At 42.1% G+C, this 27,257-nt stretch overlaps 2 protein-coding genes across 6 annotated transcripts in view; one reads left to right on the top strand and one right to left on the bottom strand.

Annotated features, from left to right (window-relative positions):
• The window catches only part of LOC310882022 (multidrug resistance-associated protein 1), a 57,631-nt gene extending 34,439 nt beyond the window's left edge, over positions 1–23,192 (top strand). For all 4 annotated transcript variants that reach the window (XM_083800128.1, XM_083800125.1, XM_083800127.1 and 1 more), the window contains 15 exons: positions 945–1,121; positions 2,214–2,381; positions 2,763–2,940; positions 9,311–9,395; positions 11,272–11,410; positions 12,359–12,566; positions 13,211–13,521; positions 14,379–14,578; positions 15,066–15,192; positions 15,572–15,673; positions 16,770–16,916; positions 18,122–18,280; positions 19,207–19,373; positions 20,167–20,361; positions 21,653–23,192. In XM_083800128.1, coding sequence (XP_083656254.1) covers positions 945–1,121; positions 2,214–2,381; positions 2,763–2,940; positions 9,311–9,395; positions 11,272–11,410; positions 12,359–12,566; positions 13,211–13,521; positions 14,379–14,578; positions 15,066–15,192; positions 15,572–15,673; positions 16,770–16,916; positions 18,122–18,280; positions 19,207–19,373; positions 20,167–20,361; positions 21,653–21,761 — 2,472 coding nt within the window. In that variant the 3' untranslated portion in view covers positions 21,762–23,192. The remainder of the gene's footprint in view (positions 1–944; positions 1,122–2,213; positions 2,382–2,762; positions 2,941–9,310; positions 9,396–11,271; positions 11,411–12,358; positions 12,567–13,210; positions 13,522–14,378; positions 14,579–15,065; positions 15,193–15,571; positions 15,674–16,769; positions 16,917–18,121; positions 18,281–19,206; positions 19,374–20,166; positions 20,362–21,652) is intronic.
• Positions 21,651–27,257, bottom strand: part of ABCC6 (ATP binding cassette subfamily C member 6) — a 29,130-nt gene continuing 23,523 nt past the window's right edge. For both annotated transcript variants that reach the window (XM_083800130.1, XM_083800129.1), the window contains one exon: positions 21,651–27,229. In XM_083800130.1, the coding sequence (XP_083656256.1) occupies positions 27,121–27,229 (109 nt within the window). In that variant the 3' untranslated portion in view covers positions 21,651–27,120. The remainder of the gene's footprint in view (positions 27,230–27,257) is intronic.

Below are 27,257 nucleotides of genomic sequence, written 5' to 3'. Positions count from 1 at the left end.
AAAGGAATGCACTTATAGCCTGATTTCCTAGCAACTATGTTTATGCCATACTCTACATTCTCTCTGTTAAGAGTTGATCCAGCAAACTCTAAATCTGCCAGTTTCAGATTTAGCCAAATATCTAGAATGATAGAAGTCTCAAAGATGAATATTCTGTTGAGTCTTGCTGGCAGCCAGGTATGGGAGAGAGAGCCTATTACACATACTCCAGCATGAGGAGGAGCAGTATTAATTCATATCTTCTTAGACATCAGAGAGTTGTTGGGTAAGGTTACAAACATGGGAAAAGCTGCTGTTTGAGAGCAAAACAAATAAATCTTACATTAAAAAAATGCACATTTGGTCATCTCCAAAATTGCTCTGGAAAAACTAAAGTGAGTGAGAAATGAATCACTGTTTATCAGTGCAGACAGAGAAGGCCGAACCATTCTTCAAAGCAAAATACTTCGCAGCAGCTGAGTCTCTTCCTTTGAAGTGACTTCTTTTCTATAAGAACAACTTCCCCTGCTTTCAGTAGAGATCTCTTGGCAGGGACGCCATTGTTAATCTCTTCTGCATTCCGGATTAAATTGTTTTACAGTGAACAGAATTTATAACTGTACGAAAGAACAAAGCCATAATAACTTTTGACATTCAATAATTGTGTAAATATTCTCTAAACAAATATTTCCTCTAAGTCTGTCAAAGAACCATGTTTTATTTGAAGTCTCTTCTTTTCCACCAATACACCTTGTTACGTTTGCATGTAGAGGAGATTACAAAAATATGTTGGAGGAGGCACCACCCCAAGAGCACACACTTTGCCGACGCGGTTCCATAATGACATTGGCAATTTGTGAGTTAATGAGGACTGCCAGTCTCACAAAGCCCTGCTGTGCTTAGACTTCATGTGCAGGCTTTTAGTCTGAAGTACTGAGTAAGGATTTTCTTTTTTTTCCTTGCAGGGCTCAGTAGCCTATGTTCCTCAGCAAGCCTGGGTCCAAAATGCGACTCTGAAAGATAATATTATTTTTGGGAGGGAGATGAATGAGAGCCGGTACAAGCGTGTGATTGAGGCTTGTGCACTTCTGCCTGATATAGAGATTCTTCCTACGGGAGACAGAACAGAAATCGGAGAAAAGGTATTTAAGTACCTGCTCTGCCACAACAGTACTATTGCCTGTAGATTAGGCCTTGTGACTTCTGTTCTACTTTCTCTTAAAGTTGTGTTGAATTGAAAGCATTCAGAATAGAAATCCTCTAGAGTAACAGGAAAATTTGAACAGTGTCTTTTGTCTTTAATACTCAAAGGGGAGGAAACTTTTTCTCAATTACAAAAGTAAAAGCACCTTACAATGCATGTTTTTAAAAAGCTCTGAGTTGTCGCGGTCATAGAGCATAAAAATATATGTAAACAGGAAGAGAAGAATCTTCTGAACACTTCAAGTGAGGTGGGATTTTTGTTCGTTTTTTTGTTTTGTGTCTTTGTTGTTGTTTTTAAATGAAGCAATACCCAAAGTGGTTGTTGGTTGCACAAGTGTGTGCAGTGTGGGATTTAGAAACTTGCTAAATGATTTAGTGCTCTAAATCAATTTAGTGTGTGGGCAGGACCAGGTGTCCCCTAAACACGTGGCCAGCAGCCTGTATGTGTATGTAACCTGCTTGGCATTCTGCTAAGCAGTTGCTCTCCAGAGGACAGGAAGGGATATGTGCTGTGCCCTGCTGACTGGTTCTCAATGGGGTAGAGCTGCATACTGACAGCCCCAGGTCCAGAGTGAGGCAAGAGAGCAGCTTTTATTTTCCGTACAGGAAACTTGGGTGGTCAGCAGGCCAACCAAATTGTAAGCTGCTCTTAGAGGTTTTTTTTGGTAAGATCAGAGGCAGCCCTGCAGAAATATAACTGAGAAGAAAAGCAGCTTCAGAATGTACAGAATGAGGTGTGTCTGGTCTGGGTTAATTCCTTGTAAGACTAGTAAAACAGTGTTGTGTTTTTTTTTTTTTACTAGTCCCTCATTGACAGCAGTAACTTATAGATGTGCTCCATTCTAAGAGGGGATTTTAACTGTAATTGTTCATGCTACATTAGTAAATAGTTTGTGATGCAGATCTGTTTGAGACAATGGTGAAATTTCTCTGATTTGCATAAATCTCCTATGACTTCTGTCTTCCACAAACTACAGTAAGGCATCTCTCCTTAGCTGTAAATAAAGGATCTTACTGTCTTGTTTCTCCAGGGTGTCAATTTGTCTGGAGGACAGAAACAGAGAGTCAGTCTTGCTCGGGCAGTTTACTGTAACGCAGATGTCTATTTATTTGATGATCCTCTATCAGCTGTTGATGCGCATGTTGGGAAACATATTTTTGAAAAAGTTATTGGACCAAAAGGAATCCTGAAAAATAAAGTACGTAATAATATAACAACTAGTCTCTGGGAAATGATTTGTTTTTCTTTGCTGAGTTCAAATGATTCCAACTCTGTCAAGTTTCATCTTCAGACTTTGGTTTTAAACATCAGAAAAATGAAAAGATTCTCCTGACTTTTTTTTAGGGACTTTTATTATGAGAACAGTGTTATTATATAATATGCTTTGGTTTCTCTAATCAAAATTAAATGAAGGAGAAGTCAAAAGAAAAGAGCAGTCATTTTTCTTAAAAATGCTCCATGTGAATCCATAGTTATTACTGTATTGTGCCCAGAATTCAAGCTGCGAGGACAGAAGTTTAACCATTGTATTTACCAGTTTGAGACACTAGAATAATTTTTTTTTTCTTGTACTATTTAGACACGGGTTTTGGTAACCCATGCAGTCAACTACCTGCCCCAAATGGATACAATTCTGGTAATGAGTGATGGAGAAATCTCTGAGATGGGCTCTTACCAAGAGCTGCTGAAGCAAGACGGAGCTTTTGCAGAGTTTCTTCGTACGTACGCGAATGCTGAACAAAGCATGGAGAACAGCGGTAAGCTTGCAAATAAATCCTCTTTTGGATAAGCTGATAAGTGGCATGTTAAGGGAGTCATGGTAAAGGGAAAACACTGATTGTACTGGTTGTGGAAGGAAAGTTAAAGGAAGCTGCTATTTCTTGTGATAAACCTATAGAAATGTATAGATTTAGGTGTTTCTTGAGGGCTTTGAAGGTTGTGAGGTGAAATGCACATTCTTAAATGTGGAGCAGTTCTGTAGTGAAAATGTTGTTGTAGTAAAATTAAAGTGGTTGTGAGGTCAAGTAAGAGTCAGCAGGGGTTTATACACATTTCCCTCTGCTTCTTTATGCAGAGAATTGCTTTGGGCATGGGGAGGAGGAAGAAGCAGCTCATTTTTTTTTGCTGACACCCCTGACTCTTGCTTCTGCTTTTCAAATAGCTGTAAAGCTGTACTGGGGTAGGATTTCTTTTTTTCTCCTGCAGATAGGTGTGGATTTTAATAGAGGAACCTAGCTGCCTTCAGCTTGTTCTCTTCAGTGGCTTGCCTGTGGTGGTTTCATGATATCTTCCACATATGAATGCGGAAGTGTGAAGAGTGTTTGCAAGGGTGCTTGTACGGTGCTGGCTGGGGTGAAGTTGTTGGTATGTGCTTGACGCCAGTTTGCTAACAAATACCTGTTGCTGAATGCTGAAGAGCAGGCTTTCCAGAAAGAGATTGAACCCACTTTTCACCTTCTTCCTTTTGGAAAAGCCTTGGTTCCTGCCCATTCTCTAGAGGGGAAAGCAGTGGCAATTTTTAAGTGTACTCCTCAATTGCCTGCCACAGGAGAAGACAGAACTGGTGCCATATTTAGCTGCCCAATGGAGCTGCGAAGCACTGAAGAGGTGATGGATGGCTGCCTTTGGCAAGGAGCTGCTCTAGATGGTGGTGTGAAAGTGCACGGTGGGAGGGCTGTGATGGTCTGCTTTATTCTCTGCAGCTGTGTCCTCTTCCATCCAGGCTGGCAACACAGACTGCACTTGGAGGCTGTGAATGAGCAGTCTGTCTCCTGGATGTGCAGGGCAGCATCTTCTCCTGTCTTCCTCGCACACATCCTGCTCCCCAACAGGGGGTTTGATATGAGGATGATGTGTTGAGCTCAAGGTCAGGATGCCCTGCTGTAGGCTAGCCTTCATCTCAGAAAGGTCACTTGGTGTGTGTCAGATGTCACTTCACGAGTTGGGATGCTGGTTTGGGTGGGCGCTGTCTGTGAGCAGCAATTACTGTTCTGTAGCTGGGGTCTCCCACTGTGAGGAGTATTGTGGGAAGAGATTTTGGAAGCAAAATCTGTCTGCTGCTGCTCAGGGACTGGCTGGGCATCAGTTGGCTGGTGGTGAGCGAGTGCATTGTGCGTTGCTTGTTTTGTTCACTTTTTTTCTTTCTTACTAAGTTGTTTTTATCTCAACCCCTGAGTTCTTGTAATTTTACCTTTGTTCTTCTCTTTTTCCCAATTCTCTCCTTCATCCCACTGCAGAGGCGGGGAGTGAGCAAACTGTGGTGCTTAGCTGCCTGCTGGGTTAAGCCGCAACAGTTTGCCTCCTTTAATAGCCTTGTTCTTTTGCCTCTTTTACTCCTCTTTCTAAGCATGTGGTAGTTGTTGAAGTCTTTACATTCAACTAAGTTACTTTCCTTTTCCATTTCAATACCAAATCTTCTCTTGGAAAGTGAGCCAGTGCTTTATCTTCTGCTATGCTTGCCTGCGGTTGTCTAACACAAGGCACTTCAGTATGACCCTGGTGATTCAGAAAGAATTGTCGTATCACAGCAAACTTATTTCTCAGTTTTGGTTGAGTGATCTTCTGCCAATGGTAAAAAGTGAAAAATAGGGGCGTTATTTGTCTGGCTCACAGGGGTAATATTTATCAGATGTGTAAGAGACTGCAAAATATTATTAAAAAACACAGTTTGTTGGATAAATGCAGAACAAGCTGTGATGGGAGCCAGTCTGAGCTAGCTGGAGGGGAGCTGCATGCCTGCTTTAAAGAGAGGGGGACTCTGCAAGATCACAGGAGGCTGTCTCTGACGCTACGTGCTGGCAGCCTCAAAACACTATGCTGGCGCACAACAGAAAACTATGGGTTGGTGCTTTCTGGCAGGAATACATCCTGCTTTCTGCAAGGCTGGGGAAAACCTTTTCTTCTCCCAGGCCTCTGGGTTTGGGCTGTGAGCCTTCTCCCTGTTACCTCCCAGCTCTTTTCTCCCTTGGGGATTCCTGAGGATTACCTGCTTCTCTTCCATCCTCAGCTTCAGTGTTTTTTCTGTGCATGGGAGAACGCTCACTCCAGAAAGCTGTCCCGACCCTAGTCTGCAGGATGGCTGGGTAGGTGAGCTGCCCCTTCTTCCCCCTTGATGCAGAAGGCCATGGCAGCAGCGCAGGGGGTGCAGCATGGAGCACTGCTGCTTTCACCTGTGAATAAGTGAAATGGGTGCCTTGCTGTGTCTACAAAGAGTAATCTTACCCAAAGCAACTGGAACTACCTGTAAATGTATCCTACCAGTTTGCACAAAAAAAGCATATAAATTCATCTTGCTTTCAGCAGTTGTTCCCTTCTCTGTATTTAGCGTGGCCGACTTGGTGATGCCAGTGCTATTCTTGGCAGTGTGGGTTGCGTGGAGTCGTAGCGTGCCCCTGCCCGCTGTGAGCATGCCTGCCCCTTCCAGGCTGGCAGCTCTTCCTGCAAAACAGGAAAAGCAAATGGGTGCTTTAGGACTACCTGTCTTATGACCATCCATCCCCCAGCTCCCATACAAACTGAAATAGTGGATGCAGCCTTTTGTTTTAAGGAGCACAGGGATAGGGATTTTGCTGTGTTTTCCAGATGGCTTCACCATAAACTTCAGTTTGTTCTTGCAAAGCCTGGAGTTATTTTTAACATGTTTGTGGGGAGTAAAAGTGGTAAAACTTACCAGAACCAGACCACAAATTTGAAATATTTTTAAGAGTGGTTCACCTTTGGTCTTAACTACAGTGCCTGAAAGATGAAGTGTGCAGCACAATTAAATCTAAATCTGTTTTGCAATCTGTGGGCTGTACTTGATAGAGAGCAATGTGGGTTTAGGCTGTCTCCCCAGCGTATGGCTCTGTGACTCTCAGCTCAGTTTTTATGTCAGGATTGTCAGTACAACAGGCTGACTTGGCTTCGGTGTGGAGAGAAAGGGGAGTAAAAGTACTCTTAGAACTGTTAAGGGTCTGGCCTGTAGGGTTTAGTTTAACATTGTACAGGTCTTGTATATTTCAAAAGGAACTTTTTTGATCTGTCACTTGTAGGCATTCAATTTGAATGTCTTTTTTTTTCCCCATTAAATTTTATGGACTTGATTCTCCAAAATCTGGCTGTTGTCTAGCAGAAAGTTGATATCTGATTAGTGGAAAACATAGTATGGTACAGGAGTTGGATTCACAGAGTCCTGCTTGACTTCCGTAAAAATGTCTGTTTTTCTTCCTTACTGCTGCAATTGAGAAATAACGTATAAAGTGCTAAGTTTGAAAAGAAGATAGCTTCTTTGTACAATATTTTTGTATTACAAACGAAGTAGTAGCATGTGTTTCATAATATAAATGGCCACTTTTGCATTATGGGCTGGGGTTTCGCATCAGCAAAGGAAAGCATTACGCCTTTGTGATCAATACTGTCTCCCAGTAAAGCCCAGCACACCTGTATTTTGGGGCTGAGCCTCTTTCTAACAGTGTAAAGCTGAGTTGGGCTCAACAGCACTACAATTGGTAGTTAGAATAGCTTGTCCCAGTGCCCTTTGGTAGGACTAGGTGCTCCTCTCCTTTTTGACTGCTTCTCTCCGTTTTGACTCCATGGAAGGCAAGAGCTAAATGGTGAGAAGTTCCAAATGTTGGGGAGTCTGGACCCCAGTGGTCATTTGGGAAGCACCTGCCTGGCTCAGGAAATAACCTTCTTTCCTCTTAAATTCATCTTCTAGCAAAATGCAGCTTTTCTCTCTCATAAGGTAAAAGCTCTGCAGTCTCCAGATGGCAGAAGAAAATACTGATTCAAGATGAGCGCTGGTAGGGTACCAAGAAGCTTGGAAGAGGGAAGTATCTCACTGGTCCTTACTAATCTGCCCATGCGGGGTGGCGATTGGTCACTACACCGTAGGTAGGACTAAGGAAGTCTGTGCTGCCACAGTTCTCCCCTCATGGCAGTTCTGTGCCTAAAGAAAGACAATAGCAGAACACTTTCTACCCCCCATTAGCGTGTATCTTGAAGGAAGTTTTGTGATCTGTCACTTGAAGCCATATGGTGGATTTTTTTTTTTTTCCTCAAGGTTTCCTTTTTTGTTTTAATACAAGGGGTGGGATTAAAAGGAGATCCATTTCAGTAAATTTGATCCTTCCTTGGGCTTCTGTATGTCTTTGTGGTTTAGGTCATGCTACTTTTATGCATTTGTGCTTGTAAAGGTTGAAAACTGGTTGTGTGTGTTCTGGAAAAAGTTAATTATTATGCTTTTAGACTCCGATCCTTCGTTAGAAGGAACGATTCAACCTCTGGAGACAGGTAACTACTTTCTTGCCATGGGTTTTTACTAGTGCTTGTGGTGGAGCAGTACAAGTAGCTGTACTTTACAAAAGAGATGGAGTCATTATTAGAGCTTGAGCTACATAACATAAGGCATTGGCTTGGGTTGCGTGTTGCTCGTTTCTATGCTACTACAATAACTGGAGCGTCAGCTTGTAGATAACTCACGTCAGCAGCGAATCTTGATCTTACTTTCATGAGGAAGCTTTGAATAACCTTTAAAGGTGCATCTCCCCCTCTGGGTTTAGGAGTGTAGTGAGCGTACCCAGAGAGGGAGCACTCAAGATTGATCCCTGGAGGTTCCTTTTGTTCTCGTATGGGTATTCACACCCTATCGCTGTTCCCTATACACCTGTTATATCTTAGGTGCATGTGCCAGATTTACTATGGCAATCTTTAGTACTTTCCTCTCAGAAGAGGTAAATGCAGTATAAGCACGAAACCCTTTGCAGCCTACAAGAGGGAATCAAATGTAAGACCTGTTGTTAAAGGAGGAAGGTTTACTTGTGGTTTTGCTTTGTTCACATGGGTTTAGAGCTCCAGTGACGCTGGAATGCTTGCTGTTTCCATATGGGAGCTCTTCAAAAGAAAATGTATAAAGTGCTTCAAATAACAAAGAGTCTCGTATTTGTTTGGGCTTATTCATATAATAAAAATAAGAACTAAGTCATTGAAGCTTTCACTTTTTGTCATTGTTTCTGCTCCTTTTTTTCTGCTTCTGGATCACACTGAACAGTTTAGCTTTGGGTTATTGGAATAGTGAACCAATGCTCAGTTGACAGGCACAGGAAGGAACAGGTTTAAGTTCAAGCAGCCCCTACTTGATGTATTGATGAACTGTTTTATGCATATATTTTGCTTTTATATAAAAAACATGAACATTTAGAATTTGAAGTTACGCTAATTTTCCTGCATAACTCTTTAATGGATGCAGGTGAGATTTTCTTTGTCCGCATAGATTGTGTAGACTCTTTTAAATGAAAAATTCCTTTTGTTAGAAATTCTGAATTAACTTCCATACATGATAATAGAGTTTCACATAATTGACAGTATTTTTTTAGGGATCAAAGTCATTTGTGTTAGGAAAAAGATGGCGTAACTCAAACCTAGGAATTTTGCTCATGGCAATGTATTACGCTGAACTAAATTTCTAAGAGGAAGCTTAATAATTCAAGGTGACAGGTTTTGTGAAGTGTACTAGGCAATTTGATCTGTGTTCTACACCTTGTTACAAATGGAATGAAAAACCTTTTTTTTCTTAAGTGACATTCATAGAAACATCTCTGCCTGAACGAATCTGATTCCTATGGTTGCTTAAAAACAGGGGACCTCTGTACCTTGCTTCCTGCCTCATTTTGCAGGAAGGCTCGAAGTTAACGTCACCTGCCATCTGTTCATATAGCTGCACTCCATTTGCTAGAGTGTCTTATTGTTTTGTGAAATGAAAATAGTTAACTGTATTAACGATGTGGTTTGCAAAACAGAAGATGGTTGGAGTGTTTTTTTTCCACCGTGAGTCATAGCATGACTTGGTATTGTGTGCTTTAACATCAAGTTTGTTCTCATAATTATATTAAGTTGTTACTGCTGACCTACATTTGGTAGCAAAATAGAAAAATAAATATTCCTTGTCTTGTCAACTAATCCTGTTGGGGGTGGAACTACGCTGATTTGCTCATCTAATCAGTTATCTGTTAGCATATGTAAATACTCAGTTGTGTTCTCCCCTTTGTTTGTACTCTGGGACTGCACCTGGCATTTTCAATTGTAATTAAACCTTTGTCTCTTCCTACCATTTTCATATTTACTTTACTTTCTTTTTTGTTTCCCCCCCAGATGCAAATAGTCCATCTGGAAAGGAAGGAAAGCCTGTAGAAAACGGAGCGATTGTGAATGAAGCCCCTGGAAAGTTGATGCATAGGTGTGCAGTCTCTCTCTTTTATTTTTGATTTCCTGTCCTTTTACTCGGACGTGGACAAACAGTAACTTGGTGTTTATAGTATTTGTGGGAGGAAAATCTGTCATGCCACACACAGCAGCCTGAAAGAGGTGAGGTTGGTGCTGCTCCATGGCTCAAGGTCCAGCCAGTAGTGAGGCTGAAGATGCATTCCCAGCAAGCATACGCACACAGAGCACACACATATAGCATGGATATGCATGACAGGCCATGCAGATCAAACATTTAGAGCAACCACACAAAGAAAAGGGCACCAATGACCTCATCTAGCTCCCCTCTCTGGCTGAGCAGGATGGAGGTTCACAAGTAAGAATGTATTATATATATGTACAAGGTGGGTCCCTCCAGCAGCTGAGCTCAAACAGTTTGCTTAGCAGCTGCTGCTGGATCCCAGCCATCCATCCATTTGCTAGCACCTGGGCACATAAGCCCCTGAGGCTGCAGCCCCACTCCTGCTGCTGGTACAGGCTGTCTTGCATGTGTGTGTACAGGGCTGGCTAGGATGTCCATGGTCCCACAGCTGTGACCCGTTTTTGCTCCTCTGGGCTTGTGCAAATGGGCCTTTAATGGGCCAATGGTTCCTCTGGTGGCCCTGGGAGTCATTCAGAAGGTTGCTTTCCTGCCATTGTCTTCCTGAGCTCCTTTGTGAGTGTGCAGAGGAACGCCTACCATGTGACCTAACAGTATTAATTTATTGGAAGAAATATTTACCTACAGCTGCAATATACACGTGCTCCATTTTAGTACTTCAGAGTTTGCACTTGTGATTCTTGGCTGACCTTGAAGTTTCTAGTCTCAGCCAATTGCTGTGTACAGCTTGGTAAGCAGCTTGGTATCCCAGCTCCTGCACAGTGTGGCATTGACAATTGCTGTTGAAAAAGTCTTCCAGTTTTGGTTGTTCTGACCTCAGCCAGGTCTTCATTCTTCCAAAACAGGTGTATATTGCAAGTCCACTTGTTGGAAGAAGTACTTAAATCTCAGGGCACTGTAAGCCCATTTGTTAGATATGCACTGAATTTGCACAGTTTGGCATGGAAGGCAATTCAATTAACGCAGCCTGGAGCGGAACACCTTGGCATGGTTTTACCAGGAGTATAAAGTTAATCTAAAGACAAATACACTCCTTTCTCTTATGGTGACTTACTCTTAGGCTACTCAGCCTTCCATGTGCAGAAACAATTGCATTGTTATGAGATACCATGGATTTGGCTCACATAAAGTGACAAGTACTGTATTGGCTAGGCCACTTTTAGTAGTCTTTGCAAGGGTTTGACCACTGACAGGTAGCAAGTAGTGCTACGTGGGCCTTTACCCTGGCATAGTACAGCTGCTTTTACACTTCAGAGAGGCCCAATGCAGTCACTGACAGTACCTTCCCAGAATCATTTTATAGCCGATGCCTTATTCGTCTGGCACTCCAGAGACGCTAGAAATCTGGAAGGTAGTAAGTGCCTGGGAATAAAATTGCCTGTTTTGTTGCCTGTGGTGGTACAATTTTAGCATTTTAACAGCAGCACTGTTTATGATGTCGATGTTCACCATGGCATTTTTCTTTCTGGAGTTTGATTGTTCAGCCAAGATTTATTTGACTGCCTAGCCAGTTAGCTTGTATCTGGAAATGAGTACTTGAGAAGTGAATGCTATCAGGGAGGATTAGGAGTGCGCAGTGAGGGGGGGACAGAAACAATAGTAATCACTTTCCAGATGATGGCTGTTAGAAGGTTGATTATCACCAGACTAATGCAAGCTAGTGACTTGTGGCCATAGGGTGTTGAAGTGTATTTATGAAGCAGACACCTGGCCTATATTTTCCAAGACTAAAAATTAGCATTTTTAACAGGCAGCTCAGCAACTCTTCAACATACAGCAGAGAGACTGGGAAGTCACAGCACCAGAGCAGCACAGCAGAGCTGCAGAAGCCACTTGCAGAAAAGAATTCCTGGAAATTGACGGAGGCTGACACAGCAAAGACCGGGAGGGTAAGGTCTCCTGTTCCCACTTCCTGCATCCTCTTTTGGTTTCAGAAAAGTCCACATGAGGAAAAAAAAAAAAGCTTCTGAAGACCGTGTAGCTGGGGTGAGAAAGGGCTGAGAGGATTGTGGGACTCGCTGCTTGTTGTGCAGCGCTTCATGAAAGTGTTGCTGTGCTCTCTGGTCCCAAAACAGAGCCCCAGGTTTGCTTGCAGAAAGAATGTTGACATCAAAACTTCTGCTTAAGATGATGAGCCTAACCACATCAAAGCTTAAAAGAAATGGCAAACTTGCAGTTTGTTCTTTTAGAAAGAGGTTGCAAAGTTGTAACAAATTAGGTGACCTGGTGAAATTTATCCTTCAGTGTAAGGAGCTGGAATTGACTCAGCTGAATTTAAGCCCATTTTCCACTGTAGACACAAGTATCTAATCCTAGGATAACCCAGGGCTTTCTGAGAAACTGGAGAGTGTGGTTCCTGGGAAAATGGTAGTTATACCTCCCAGCAATGTTGCTGGAGTCCTGTTTTACAATAGATCATAGAGCACAAGCCATATGAAGCAAGGGTTTAATTAAAGGCTGTATAATCTTGTGGTAAAAAGAGAGAGACAAAATCTCGAACTCCCCAGTGAAGTTCTTGGCTCTGCCACAGATGCTCTGTGTTACTTCAAGCAGCGCTCTCCCTTTCCTTCCCTTGGAAGACAAGGGAAAGATCATGTGTGCCTGCCCTGGAGGGATACTGGGTTTGGCACATATCCACAGAACATCTTGCAACTTGTGTTCCAGGTCAGTGGCTTTCTAGCATGTAATTGTCATGTTTGTCTGGCTTGATGCAGGAATGCTAACTTTAAATAGTGGTTGAAGAAAAGGGAATTTGCTGGCTTTGAAACTTAATCTGCAAAATGAATATATGAAAAAATATACATATACACACATTTTTTCCCCCCTTCTGTCTTCAGGTAAAGGCAACAGTATATTGGGACTACATGAAAGCTATTGGACTCTTTATCTCTTTTTTGAGCATTTTCCTCTTCATGTGTAACCATGTAGCCTCCCTGGCTTCCAACTACTGGCTGAGTTTATGGACAGATGATCCTGTTATCAATGGAACACAGCAGTATACAAATGTCAGACTAGGAGTGTATGGAGCACTGGGAATTTCTCAAGGTTTGCCTGGTTTACCTATTGTAATATTAGCTGGTTCAGAACGTTTCTAATGCTCTTGGTGACCTTGTATCCCCAGAACTGCAGCAGCAGTTTACTAAGGACTGAGGTTTTATTTCATAGAAAGAGGAAAGTTTGTTAAAACTTTCAAAACCCAACAACAAATACACTGACATATAAAACTATTTAGTCTGTTTAGTTACTGAATTTGGTTTTCTTTCATTCATACAAAACAAGAACAAAAGTGGTTGCAAGGGCTGATAAGCCAGGTGACAAAATGTCTGATCTGAGAAATGGCCCTTTGGCCTGTCAAAAAACTGTGCTTGCCCGGCTTGCAGGGATGGTCTGTCGCAGGAGGCCTTAGCTGTGCTGCCTTGGCCTTGCCGAGCTGCGTAGGCTGGCGTTTTCTCTGATTGCAATACACACCACTTTTTTTTAATGGAGAAAAATACTTCCATGAGAGAAATGTGCTATTTTCACTGAAAAAGTTTTTTAATTTCTTTAAGTAGTCGTCAAGTCTAATGGTAATGAACTCCAATTCTCAGGATTATTGTACTAGATATGTGCTAATTCTACGTGTTGACAAAATGAAGGAAAATGTTCTGTGTGAGAGATGAGAGCAGTTAAAAACAAGTCTTCTGTTCCAGGTATTGCTGTATTTGGCTACTCGATGGCTGTGTCAATAGGGGGAATATTTGCTTCACGACACCTGCACCTTAACCTGCTGCACAATGTCCTCAGGTCTCCAATGAGTTTCTTTGAACGTACACCCAGTGGAAATCTGGTGAACCGTTTCTCTAAGGAGATAGATACCATTGACTCCACTATTCCACCAATCATCAAGATGTTCATGGGCTCAACGTTTAACGTCATTGGGGCTTGTATCATCATTTTACTGGCCACACCTATAGCTGCTGTCATTATTCCACCTCTGGGACTTGTCTACTTGTTTGTGCAGGTAGGGGCTTGGCCAAGGTCAGCTGGACCAGCAGTTACGTGTCCTCTACTTAAGACAGTTCTGTTCTCACTCTGGAATAGGTCTGGTTTTAGTGTGTTTGACTTGTCATGCTTGACTGACTGCACTTTGCATAGCTTATTGATTAGCTGACTACAGCAGAGCATTTCCTTTTGTTGTCATGTGCAGAGTGACTTCTGTGTGCAAGAGGTAATCCTTTAATACCTAAGCCATTAGATTTTGAGGTAAACTGCATATATCTCGTTGCTTAGAGCCCATATGTGGAAAATTCTATGAACTTTTCTGAAGTTTTCTTCCAAACGAAAGAGTTGGGAAGACCTTTAGAAAATTATGTATGCTTTTCTGCTCATGTGTCTGTTTTGTCAGAAACTTGTTTACCAATCGAGAGAAGCAATGGCAGCTTTTCACTCCTGTCTTACGTAGGCAGGATGTGCTTGCTTCACTCCTCTTTACTGTTAGGAATCTGGCAGAGAGTACAGATGTGAGAGAAGGAGCTGATTTCTGGCTTTGACCCTTGAATTAGTGAATCTGTAAAGCTCCACTAGTACGTCTTAAAGGCAATGATGCATGATTCAGAGACTCAGTTTTGTACAGTTTAAGTAAGTTTGCAAGGAAGAAAGTGGCTATCACATGATATGGTTTGGCTTGCAGTTGTTTAAAGACAGTGTATATAGTGTGATCTTTTTAGGCCTAGAAGTGTTGGAGAAGGCATGTATTTCTGGATGTAGGTTGAATCTCTGTAACTAACAGCCCAAATGGCAGGGAACTCTCTCATGATTCCCTCCGTCTTGTCAAATGTAATGTGGACATAACTGTAATTTTCATATTCTGACTCGCAGAGATTTTATGTGGCCACTTCTCGCCAGCTCAAACGCCTTGAGTCTGTCAGTCGTTCTCCTGTGTATTCTCACTTCAATGAGACCCTCCTGGGAGTCAGCGTAATTCGAGCCTTTGAGGAGCAGAAACGTTTCATAAAGCAGAACGACATGAAAGTGGATGAAAATCAGAAAGCTTATTATCCAAGCATTGTGGCAAACAGGTAATGGTGGGGTTGAAATATTGAAAGGAAGTTATAATGGGAGGGTATGGTGCTGTTGCCTGTCTGCCTTATCAATCAGCTGTCAGTGTATTTGTCCAGGGTAGGGAAGCTTTTGTGGATGTTTCTTTTTGCTTAAACTTGTGTGATAGAATTAAGGGTGATTCTGAATTTCTCTTCTTTCTGAGAGTTCCTGCCTTCTGGGTAGTATTTATAAAAACTCTTATTTGCTGATCCCAACGTAACCAGATCTGCTTTCTGAACTAAAACAGGAATTAATGTCTCTGAAGGATTTATTCATTTTGGATGCCTCTAGGTTTGCATGCTGCTGGAGTAGGACCCCAAATACCTTACAGTTGCTATGTCACTGGCAGTACTCAGATGCCATATTACTAAAAAGCAAGATGTGTGACAACATTGGTTGACTGCATTCCTAATTCTCTGTGGATGAGTTACTGGAAAGATGCATGATGTCTCTTCTGCGTTGCAGATGGTTGGCTGTCCGGCTGGAGTATGTGGGGAACTGCATTGTTCTCTTTGCGGCATTGTTCGCAGTGATTGCACGCAACAAGCTCAGTCCAGGACTGGTTGGCCTTTCAGTGTCCTATTCACTGCAGGTAATTTTACTGTTAAACAGAAAAAAGCTCTAAATTGTAAGACTGCATCAGAAAGCCAGGTTCTTGGTCAAGCTTCAGAGGGAAAACTAATGTAAGGAACACAGAAAGAGAATAAACGCTACAAATAAAAACCATCTGGAAAAATGGGGGAGGTTTCTTCTGTGCCCTGCATATGTGAGGAGATGTGACTAAGAAGACTCATCCCGTGCATGTTAAAGGCATTTGGACTTTTCTCCTGTCCAGCACTGATTAACCAAAATCATATCTGTGTTTATGCATTCCATGAACTTGCAGTGCTTTGGTTGTGTGGCTTTTTGTTTGTTTTTAATTGCAGGTAACATGCTTAGTGTAAACTGCTTTTAAACTTCTTCTCTTGCAGATTACAGCATACTTAAACTGGCTAGTTCGTATGTCATCAGAGCTGGAAACCAACATTGTTGCTGTAGAAAGAGTCAAAGAATATGCTGAAATGGAGAAGGAGGTATAGTGGGTTGTCCACCACAGCTAGCACTTGGTGGATATTTCCAGGACTTGTGGTTGTATCATTTGACATGAGGTTGCATGCAGCCTACCTGGGTGTTATGAACAAGTCTGTAAGGAACCTATGGTTGCCTTAATGCTTGTAAAAGCTTGTCCTCTGAGCTGAGGGATTTGATAGAACTTTGTGCTCTCATTGATCTCTAGAGACAGGCTGTGTCTTAAGGGGGTAGTTCCTGGGGGTGCTCTTGAGGTGTATACTCCCAATATTTACAGCTTGTTATTTAGGAAATGAATCTGCCATTCTGCCCTGGGTTAAGCAGTGGAGTTGTGCAAATCTGGTTTTGTTTTCTTCAGTGATTAACCAATTTTTTGTGTGTTTCTCTTTTTGCTGTCAATGGGAAGAGTAAAGAGGATTTACTTTTCTGTTTTGATTCAAATCGCCTAATAAGTCATTACATCTGCATTTGTGCACCTTTTGGTTACAGAACACAATTCCCTGTGGCTCCTCTTTGACATGCTTGTCTCTGGAGAACCTGACTTGCATCGCTATTTTTGTAGCCAAACCTTAAGAGGACCCTTCTTAGAACTTTTTCTCAGGGTCTGGTAGCAGACTGGTGTTTGTGTCATTAAAAGCCTCTTTGTTTGGTACTGGCAATAAATACAGTGGAGTGTGCTCTCTCCTCTCCCACCCCTGTGGGAGGCTGAGGCAGCAGCTGTTTATTTTACCACCCTGTAAATCTGTTGTCTCAGTCGAAATGCTTATAGTTGCATGCCTGGCTTTCCCAGTGCTTTCGTTACTGTGGTGGTGTTGCATAAGCAGGTTATCTCAATACGTGCTGCCTCTGATTCTGCTGTTCATAAGAAGCAGCTTTATCTAGAAAGTGGCACTTGTGATAGCAAAGCCCGTGGCCTACATTCACCATTTCATCTGCCTTGGGGCAGCTCTTTTCCTTTTTTGCCCCATCATCATCATCACAGTTCCTTTTGCAAGTTACACACTAACAGGATTTTTCTTAATTGCTTTCCTTACGTCCTCTGAGCCTGTGCCCAGTTGAGGGAGGAACTGATCAGATACGCTTGTGTTGTTTTTTTTTCAGGCTGAGTGGAGCATCGAACAAACTGCCCCGGCAAGCACCTGGCCTGAGGAGGGCAAGGTTGAGTTTCGAGGCTATGGTTTACGCTACCGGGAAGACTTGGATTTGGTTCTGAAAAATATAAATGTCACCATAAATGGGGGTGAGAAGGTAATGAATCTCAATTAGTAGCAGACGACTACTGTTGATAAGTATGTATGCATAAGCCAAAGAGGGGTCCAGCCCCCTCCTGTAGGACACTCTTAGATCCTTGAGAGCAAGAAGAGCTTCTCCAAAATCAATCTTACTGTAACTGGTGGCTGCAGCAGGCTCTTACTCTATTCAAGGGACATCCTACGTCGTGGGATAAACATTATGTGGATTCATGAAGTGTCTTTTGGTCTCATTTCATAAGGAAAGGAGGCTGTGCTATCTTCTCTTCCCATCCCAGAAACTTTTGAACTGCTTTGGTAATTCATTTGCGATAGGCAAAGAGGTTGACACCTAGCAGAGTGGTTAAGTTTCTACTGGTCTCAAGAAAACGAGCTACTAAGTAGAAGGGGGAGCTCTGCTCTGGTGAGGCAGAAGTTGTAAGGTGAGACTCTGCAGGAAAAAAATGGGACTTGAGCAGATCCTCTGGATTTGGCCAGACTCTGATTGCGGTAAATGTGTGTGTGTGCCCGCACGCACCTCAGTCCTGAGTGCACTCTGACGTATAATAATAGTGTGATCTTGCACAACAGTATAAAAAGTACTCGAGAGACGCTTATACTTACCAGGCTTGCTTAGTTGTGGTATCCAACTTGGTATTTGTTTTTCTGAGTGCATGTTTTCTACATACAAATACGGGCAGAATGCTACCCCAAGACTGGATAGAAAATGCAGATTACAAGAGATAACCAACCAAAGTACCAATTTAAAAATATTTTTTTAATAAAAAAAGAAAACAATTGGAGACTTTAGACTAATTGGGAAGCAAAATTTAAGAAATTGAGTGCTTTTGCTATAAATTTTCTGTAAATCCAAAGAAGAGAAGATAAAGGACAAATCACAAGTTATAGCTGTGAAGCACAACTGAAAAAAAAAAAAACAGGTTAGGGAATCTTTGGCCCACTCTACCTGGTACCATCTGCCTTTACACAAAAATAGAAAACTTCTGCAAGTGGATTTTTATTTTGAGATGGCTTTCTTTTTTCATATCCACTGTTTTTTTTTTCCCCTCCTATTTCATTAACCCCAGTTAGTTGCACTATTCTGGGATGTTGATAGCCCAACAAATGTAACAACCTTTTGACAGTGTGTCTCTTTCAAGTAGATTCTTGCAAGTGCTTTAACCCTGCCTTAGAGTAAGTTGTTCCTGTATTTCTTTCCAACAGATAGGAATAGTAGGAAGAACGGGAGCTGGAAAATCCTCTCTTACTTTAGGCTTGTTTCGGATCAATGAAGCAGCTGAAGGAGAAATTATTATTGATGGAATTAACATTGCAAAGATAGGACTCCATGACTTGCGGTTCAGGGTCACCATCATTCCTCAGGTAGGTGTGAAATCCTGCCGTTGCCAGAGCTCATTTTGTAAAAGTGCACTTTCTGCAGTGTACTGGGGGGAATATATTTGTCTTGTGAGGTACGCAGTACTCTTCACTCACAGAAATGTGCACGTAACCATCCCTGTCTAGCCCAGCAACTGTGGGTTTGATAGTCCAAAACATTTGGGCATGGGGCTTTACAAGAACTGGGCATTCAGACTCGAGTCTTCTTGTTCTTACTGTATAGCATTTATTACCTTCCTGTTCAGATTCAAAACAGGACCATAATGTGGTTATATAAATCGCGTTTGTAGCATTCCAACAAAAACAAGTGAACGCACTGTGAAAGGCTTCTTGCACTGCTTCTTTTGGAAATCTGTGGGGGAACTTTGCGTTTTTGCCAAGCTCCTTTTGATTACTCTGCGTTAGTCAGGCACTACTAGACCAGAAGTGTTTCCAAAGTAATATTTGTCCATATCCAAGAAAGAAATGCATTCATTTCACTAATATTGCAGCTAAAGACTTTTGAAATATTTACAGATGGTGTAATTCCGTAGGAGGTGTAAAGTTGACGTAGCTGTCCCTGCTGACAGAAGACTGGACAGGGAGTGCTCAGGCTTTAAATCAGCAGACCGGTTTAAAAAAAAAAGTTGGATGATTTTTTTTCTGTTTTTCTGGATTTGTGAGTTACTGACTTACAGTTTGCCAGAGTCTACAGGAGGCACAGGTCAGGCCCCTAAAAGGCATAAGGAATAAGGATGAGGATGAACAAATTGTTGTTACTGGAAAAAATGAGGTCTGTCTTCTAAATTCAGTAGATGGGCTTATGTGCAACTGCAGGTGGACATGTTGTTTTCCTTTCACTATCTAAGAAGTATTTTTGGAGCACTTGCCATGATCTGTGTGGATTGTCAATTATCTCTTTCTATGCCTAGGATCCAATATTATTTTCTGGCTCACTGCGTATGAACCTTGATCCTTTTGACCAACACTCTGATGAGGACATTTGGAGGTCTTTGGAATTGGCTCACCTGAAAAATTTTGTATCGGCCCTGCCTGATAAACTTAATCATGAATGTGCTGAAGGTGGAGAGAACCTCAGGTACGTCAAAGAAACAGTGCTTGTGAAAATTGCTTTATGAGATAAACAGGAAGTGAGAGGTGTGTGTGTGCCCTCCCATCTGCAGCTAGACTTCCAGAAAGCTTACAGTTCGCTTCGATCAGTATGTAGCTAGATGCTACCAATAGCAGTCTTTTTTATTTTTTTGGTGGTGTTTGGTTGTTTTTTATTTTTTCCTTGTATGAGAATTTGGGGAGGAGCTGGGAAATTTTTAATGCGTGACCAGGCAACCAGACAATTAGGTTTTATCAAACAGGCTTTAAACTCTCGAGCTTGAGAATTTAATTTAAGAAACACTCAGAAAATACTGTGATGTTCGACTTCGCAGCTCGGGCAGTCTTGGAATGGATTTTAGTAGCAGCAGGCTGCTATTTATTGCAGATGCTCTGAATTTACAATGGCTCATGCCCAATAGATGCTACTGTTCTATGGGAGTTATTAGCTTGCTTTTTGCACTGTAACAGGATTATGTGATGAATCTGTAGAAACCATTTAAAGTACAGTCCTCAACAATGCGTTGATTCAGGGATGCAGTTATACTGAAACCATTTGTAATGTACTCTTTTATTACATTCTCTAGACTTCATTATGAGGGAGATGTAGTTAAGATGCTGTTACGTACTTTATAGTGAAGCAGTAAGAACCTTGTCTATTTTGCTGGATTCTTGGCACATATACTACAGAGGAGTTCTTACAGGAATTGCTGGGCTTCGACACGAATATTGCAAACTTGTTCTGACTTCTTTTCCTCCACCCTCCCATCCTATCTGTGTAGTGTGGGACAGCGCCAGCTGGTGTGCCTGGCAAGAGCTCTGCTCAGGAAGTCCAAAATCCTCGTTCTGGATGAAGCCACAGCTGCTGTTGATCTTGAAACGGATAACCTCATACAGTCAACGATCAAGTCTCAATTTGAGGAGTGTACTGTTTTAACTATAGCACATCGTCTGAACACAATCATGGACTACACAAGGTAAAGTAATAGCGTTTCTGTCTTGAAGAATGGCACGTGTGACTTGTATTGTGCTCTGCTTAGAAGAGGATCATTGTGCTGGATAAATGCTGCCCAGTGTATTGTTTTTAGCCATTTCTCCACAGAGCTGCTCAAATTGCGGTTTGGATGGGTTGTGTGTGTTTGTTCTGGCTTACAGAGGTTGTGTTTGGCCTGGGGAGCTGCTCGGATCCCTGTGCTGTACTGCTATCGTGCCATGCCTGCCCAGGCAAACCAGGAAGGGAAGGGAGGCAAGGAGGACAACAGGAGTCTATTCCTGGGTCTTGCCCTAATTTAGGCACAGCTGAAAGAGGCTTCAGAGCTTTCAGGAGCACATACCCTAAACTAGGCACAGGCAGCATAAGGAGTCAGAGGGGCAGATCCTGCCTTTGTCCAAAGTTTATTTGACATTTCTCTTTCCTTCAGTTTTGGTTTTAGTTCATGTGACCTCCCTCATCCTCCCCGCCCTCATCCACAGCCTTGTGGCTGTGTGGTTGAGGGCAGAGTTTTTGTCTTATAATTTCAGTCTTAATCTCTCTTGTCCTTTTTATCACAGTGTGGCAAAGTGACCACTGATAAGATTGTGTACTCTTGTAGACCTTTCTTTGCACTGTCAATAGTGAAAGATAACAGACAAGAGCTTTGCCTGCGCCAGGCACAGCACCAGCAGTACTGCCACCAGATTAACACCTAATTAAGTCACTGCAGCCAGTAACATCAGGCAGCAGCACCTGCTTAAGGGCTTGGGCAGCATCTCTGCAGTGCCTGGCCAGTTGGTGGAGGTAGCCGAAGGGCAGCATTTGTACTGTGAACTGACTTTGACTACAGTGACTTGCATGGTGAATTTCCTAATTACAGCTGTACCTTTGCTTTGCACAAGCTATGTCTGTGTTTGTATTTTGTCAGCAGAATCTAACAGCAGTGGATGTGATACGGTGTTAGGGCAATGGTGTTCCAGATTTGGAAGGTCTCAGGGGCTCTTACTTTGAGAGAAAGTGCTGCTACCTAGTTTCTGGTTGGCTCAAAGCACACTCAAAAGTTTTAGGCCGGCCTGCAAATGACCAGGTAAATGTATGCTATGTAAGAAGTGGACCAGAAAAGCCGTCTGGAAGGACAGAGGTGAAAACCTCCATTCATTCATACAGTCTGGACTGTCTTCCCTTGCATGTAGAAGCTGTGCTACAGTCAATTTCTGTGTGTACACGTACATCTGTTTTCTTTGGCATTCTGGACTGACCTGCTTGTGACCATTTTTTTTATCCTTGTTTTACAGAGTTTTAGTCCTGGACAGAGGCGAAGTGGTGGAGTGTGGTAGCCCAGACAACCTCCTTCAGGAAAAAGGCATTTTCTATAGCATGGCCAAAGATTCGGGATTGGTGTAGGATTTGAACACGATGGGGAAAAAGGAGATGATACGTTCAAAGAACTATGACTTCCCCTGGGCTGGTATGAATTGTACAGTTCAGTTTCAGACCTAATGAAGTCAGCCGGAGTACAGCAATGGAAGTAACGTAAAAATGCAATATTTTTTTCTTCTCCTTTCTATTGATTTTAGCCAGCTTTAGGAGAAGTGCATGCATTGTGCAAAAGCACTTCAAAGACTTTTAGTTCTTCTTGCCTGACATCTGTCATAATGTGCTCAAATATAAGGTGGAGTGATTCACCAGAGAAGTTCAGAGAAGCTTTTTCTTTTCATCTGCCCTTATGTTCGGAAGCCCCTTTTTGTTTAAAGTATTTCTGCAAATGCTAGCTATTTGCTTGTTTGCTGATTCCTCATTTGATGAGCCATCTATTGTGGGATACACTTGGAACATTTTGTGGCATATAGTCCTATAGTCCAAAGATTTTCTTCTTGTGAAATAATGCGTGCCAGATTTTCTCATTATGGCATTTACTGTACATGGTTAATGCTTTTATGCATTCTCCTAAAGGTTTCACATGTGTTTACAGTGTACAGCAGCAAGTTCACCAGACTATGTCAGTAGTGCTGATGTGAAGAAGCACAGTCAACTTCAAAATAGTATTTAAGCGTGTTTGGAATGACAATCACTCCAAAACCAAACTCTTGCAGCAGTTGGTATGTTGCAGTGTGCAGTACCTGGTTTTACACCCGGTTCACTCAGGAATTCTGACTTGGGTGGAGAATCTTGGTTATACCTGGGGGGACTAGACTGAGAAGTCAGGATTTGCTTGAGCAGAGGTTGCAGGCTCAGCGTGATACTGATTGTAATACCCTTGGCTTTAGGAGTTCTGTGCTTTAATAAAAGCTCTACCATATCAAGGACCATTAGCCTTATATCAAAGACACATGCCCTTCATGCTGCTGCTGTTGACTCTTAAATCTTCTGGGAAACTGTTCTGTTACAGTAGCTTAAAAAAAAAAAAACAACACAAAAACCCCCAAAACAAAAAGCCAAGAACTGTGTTACTGTTTTTCCATTGTATGTCAGAGGCGTCTAAGAATTCAATCAGCAGTGGAGTCTGATTTGTAAGATCTTTGCTTGAATGTTCAGTTTTTTGTGGAAAGAAAAAAAGTTGCGTTTCTTATGTTATAATTAGTCTTATATTAAAGGAAAATGCTGGAAGAAGGCAAACTAAGCCAGATGGACCCAACTGTTCAGTACTCTGAGAATGTGGACTTGATGTTGCTGATATTAATGCTAGACAGTTGTCTTCTTTAGAGTAAAGCTATTTATTTTTTTGTAAATTATGATTCTGAAATTGAATAGACTGAAATTTTCTTTGGTATTTTTTTGTAATGACTATACAAATATTTGCAAAGAACTTGCAGTAAAAAAAGTTTGAAAGATAAAGTGGTGTGTCATTTCTTGCATTGTAGTTGACAGGGTCAACTTTGGCAGTTTTTTTTTTTTATTTTTTTCCTTGAAAATAGAAGTTACTGGGACGTAAATACTGGTAAATAAGGCTTGCAGGGACTGATGCTTGGGGTTGTTGAAGTGGCTAAGAAACCTTGAGTGCGAATAACTGATGTGGTAGGGTGGATCACATCTCATGCTTTGTTTTGTAATTTGAACGCTGCAGTTTGTTGAGCAGACAGGTAATAACAGTAGATCAGTGCAGGAGGATTTATTGATGCTGTGGAGATCCTTTGTCCATGCTGTCCATGTCCTTTGTCTGCCACGTGTCCTGAGTGGTGGCTTGCTGTTAACTTCTTCCATGGGAGTGGAATGTGCAAGGAGTGGTTTGGGAGTTTGGGGAGGAGTGGTAGGTTTTGGCTTTTCAAATCACCTAAGGTTTTTGCAGCCTTGTGGTGGATGAAAGGGTGAAAAGACTGGAGCAAATGGAATTCCTAATGCACAGCAAGTGGTTCCTAAAGGTGTCTAAATGCATGGTGATGAACTGAGATTTAAAAACCTTAACCTAATTGTACAAGTAAGTCCCGTGAAAGCAATGACACTACGCTTGGGAGCAAGATCTGTTTGAAATACAGAACTTCTAGAACTAAGCTTCTGCTGTGTAAAGTGTTTGTACTGGAGTTGCGCAAGTAAAAATGACTTAAACTGCACTTGCGATGTCCAGCTGGGTACACTAGAAGGTGTCACTGTGTATTCTCAGACATATTCATGGGCTGCATGCAACATTCAGGGCACTGTGTGTCCAAAAGGCTGTCTGTATTTTGCAGATAACCATATAAATAGTGCAACAAGGGGCCAGAAGACTGCTTGTTGTGTGTTTGTCGTGTTCTTTTTCAATGATGTAGTTATTAATATGTGTCATTGTTCTCCCAGTTTTATATATTCATACGCTTGCTGGCACAAATCGTTCTGCCCCAGCTCTGGAGCAGACACACTTTTCTGTTCGCCCTAAACGCCCACCAGTGCTTTGTGCTATTGCTGCATTGATTTATGATCCTGATTACACGTGACTATGTTGTCTGAATGTGACTTGAGCAAAATTGCATTATACATTATGAAGATCAGTGTAAATTAACCTTTACTGCACACAAAGGTAATGAATACAGCTTTCTTCCCCCAGAACCTGTGTGTGCAAGCAGTGTTGTGTAGTCTTTGGGGTGCCTTGAGGTAGGAGCAGGACAGCAGTGAGAGATCCGGTTTCAGCTAGGAAAAAGAGGCCCATGTGCTGAGCCCTGCAGGCGTTGCCATTGGGAACATTTGCAGAAAATGATGTAACTTGTTGCAAGGTAAGGTCTTAGAAACTGGCAATAAAGCCAGTACGTTTTCCTTATTTAATCTGTTTTCACTGTTGTGCTTGCATACCATTGTGCTTGCACACCACTTCATTGCTGTGCGCATACCTAATGCTCATTGAGTACTTGGGGCACTTTCAAGACTTGGCAAGTGAAATCTGGCATGACGGCACATATGACATCGAATACAAGAGTTTGGCGCCATCCAGCAGGCACTGCTGATATTACAGCCCACTATCTTGAAATCATCCAGCTCCTGCAGTGGTCTATCTTTCAGTTTACAGCTATGATGTCTGTGCCACTGCAGTGCCTGTGAAGCTACTGTTGGTATTATTAACATATATATTTGCAATAAATATGTTAATATAAAAGTGTAAAAACATCTCATCTGAATTTACTGCATTGGATTTTGATGCACGTTGATGTATCCTGACTGACATTGTTTGCTGCAATGTGGAATGTGCCTTACATCCTAGAAGAGTTCATTCTGTTCAAAAGAAAAAAAAAGTTTTTTTTGTGAGATTTGAGTTTCTTATTTGTCACTTACAGTAATGCTCGGACATAAAGTTGGGGGACTCTTACTCATCTGAAACAGGTTGGTCTTTTTTTGGTCCCATGTGATCTTGGGAATCCTTTTTCTTTTGCCCTTACAGCACAGCTTTATGTGTGAAAGCTGCTGGTATTTTTGCTCGCTGTTAGGTTGTGCAAGCCAACAGCTAAACAGCGCCTGTTCAAAGGTTACCAGTATGAAAGTATGTTTTGATTATTTTCTCCTGTTGACTTTTTCCTTCATTACCAACTTAGGAACGGAAAGCGAGTATTTAAAAGATGTTTATACCAGAGATTACAGTATGTTAAAAGATGTCTGTTTCAGAACTGCCCAGCAACACCAGCACTTCTGTTTCTTTTTGACCACAGTTAAAACACGTAACTTGCATCTCACTAGTTTTAAATGCTTCTGGTTTGAGATCCAGTGATCAGCCTTTAGGGTACTCATGACTTACCTGTTTGAATCTTTTTGGCTCTGCCCTTGAGTAAGGTACTCTATTTAACCACAGATACTGGTTTGGAGAAAGTACGAAAAAAAACCCACTTCCTTCCTAGTATTTTAACACCAATATGGCAGTGGGCATTAGACTTATCTTAAGCACCTGTCCACTAGGAATTGTTAGCTGCTCTTAATGTGGGTGAAGTGGCTACTGAACAGCTGTTGGAGAAGAAACTTCTGGGTTTTGCTGGTCTGAGTTGACCCTTGCTGGTTTGAGTTCTCCCACCCCCTCCACCATTACTCCTCATTTTAATGAGGCCACTTTAATACTTGATTCAATTTTTATTTCAGCTTTCTAGAAAATGAAATGCTTTAAGAAGTCATGGTAAACAGCAGTAGCTTGCAGTGTGATTTGTTAGTCACATTTTCTTGTTGCAATCCCTGAGGAGAGACTCGGGGGCAGCTCTGACGGCAGCCCCCAGCGCTGTGAGAAGCCTGGAAAGGCTTTCCTTCTGGATGCTGTTCTGGTTTGTTAAAGTAGCATCTGAAAGATTCACCGTGCCAGAGGTTCTGCAGTGCCAGGGTAACATGCACAGCAGCTAAACTTGCACAGAAGGAGCCAGGAATGAACCATGGGTTGGAGAAGGAGGCTACCACATAAATTCTTCGTGACCAAATTCAATTAGGAAATAGCAGTACCAAGAGTTCAGACACGTTCCACTGTGACCAACCATGGTTTGTCAGCAGGGCCGCTCCAGGGCTGCTCCAAGCCTTCAAATGCAATGAATGATATCCTGCTGCCCACCCACCAGCTCAGTTGCTCTTTCCTGTGTCAGCAAGCCTGTGTCTAAGCTGTCAGCCTTCCACCCAGCATGATTCATGCAGGTACCATCCAAAGCGGACATGGAGGGAGATGGAGTAGATCACAGATCTGATCACCAGCTGTGACAAGAGGCAGCCATATGCTCTTGTGCTTGGTGGCATCCCACGTTCTCTTCCCTACTCCCCGAGTTTCTGCACTTTGGATGACTAGATCCAGCTGCTGCCTTGGAGGCTACCACATCTGTAAGAACAGTGCTTGGGTGAGCAGTCCTAAAACGTTTGCGAAAGGTTGAATTTGTCCTGCCTGGAACGTAGGACAAGCTGTAAATGGTTTGCTTGCTACCAGTTAAATTCTTGTTCTTTATGAAATGTGGTTGCTTTTAAAAATAACCTGTGCAATCATGAAATATGGCAGTGTATTTGGGCTCCATTTATAGCACAAATGGGAAATGCTGTGGTCTTTTTCTTTTAGTTTGTTTGGTTTTATACCATAAAAGCAGTAAGGTGTTTGTTTTCTGGCTCTCACCCTCAACAGAAGAGTGAGGTTTGGGTATCTGGAAACATAATGAAAACGGAATTGCTAAGTTTCCTAAGGAAATAATGTGTATCCCAAGTCATCCTTTTTCATCTACCCATTGCAGTTATAGCTCAAACAAGATGTGGTGGCATGCCCATCATTTTAGAACGAAACGAAGGTAATAACTCAATTAAGAGATCAATTATTCCTGATGGTGATGGCGTTATGGTGTACTCCATGAGTCAGTCAGGCAAGACCAGATTCTTCCATTAGTCTGTAGAACAGTCCCTTCTGAGCTATTAATTGTTCTGGAGTATCGAGTTCAGATATCTGGCCATTATCCAAGACTAAAATCCTGTGAACATTAAAACAGATGTGTAAGC

The sequence above is a fragment of the Anser anser genome, assembly GCF_964211835.1.
Source record: "Anser anser genome assembly, chromosome: 15".
Lineage (NCBI taxonomy): Eukaryota > Metazoa > Chordata > Aves > Anseriformes > Anatidae > Anser > Anser anser.
The sequence above is the reverse complement of the archived record's forward strand: the minus strand, read 5'-3'. Positions and strand labels throughout refer to the sequence as shown.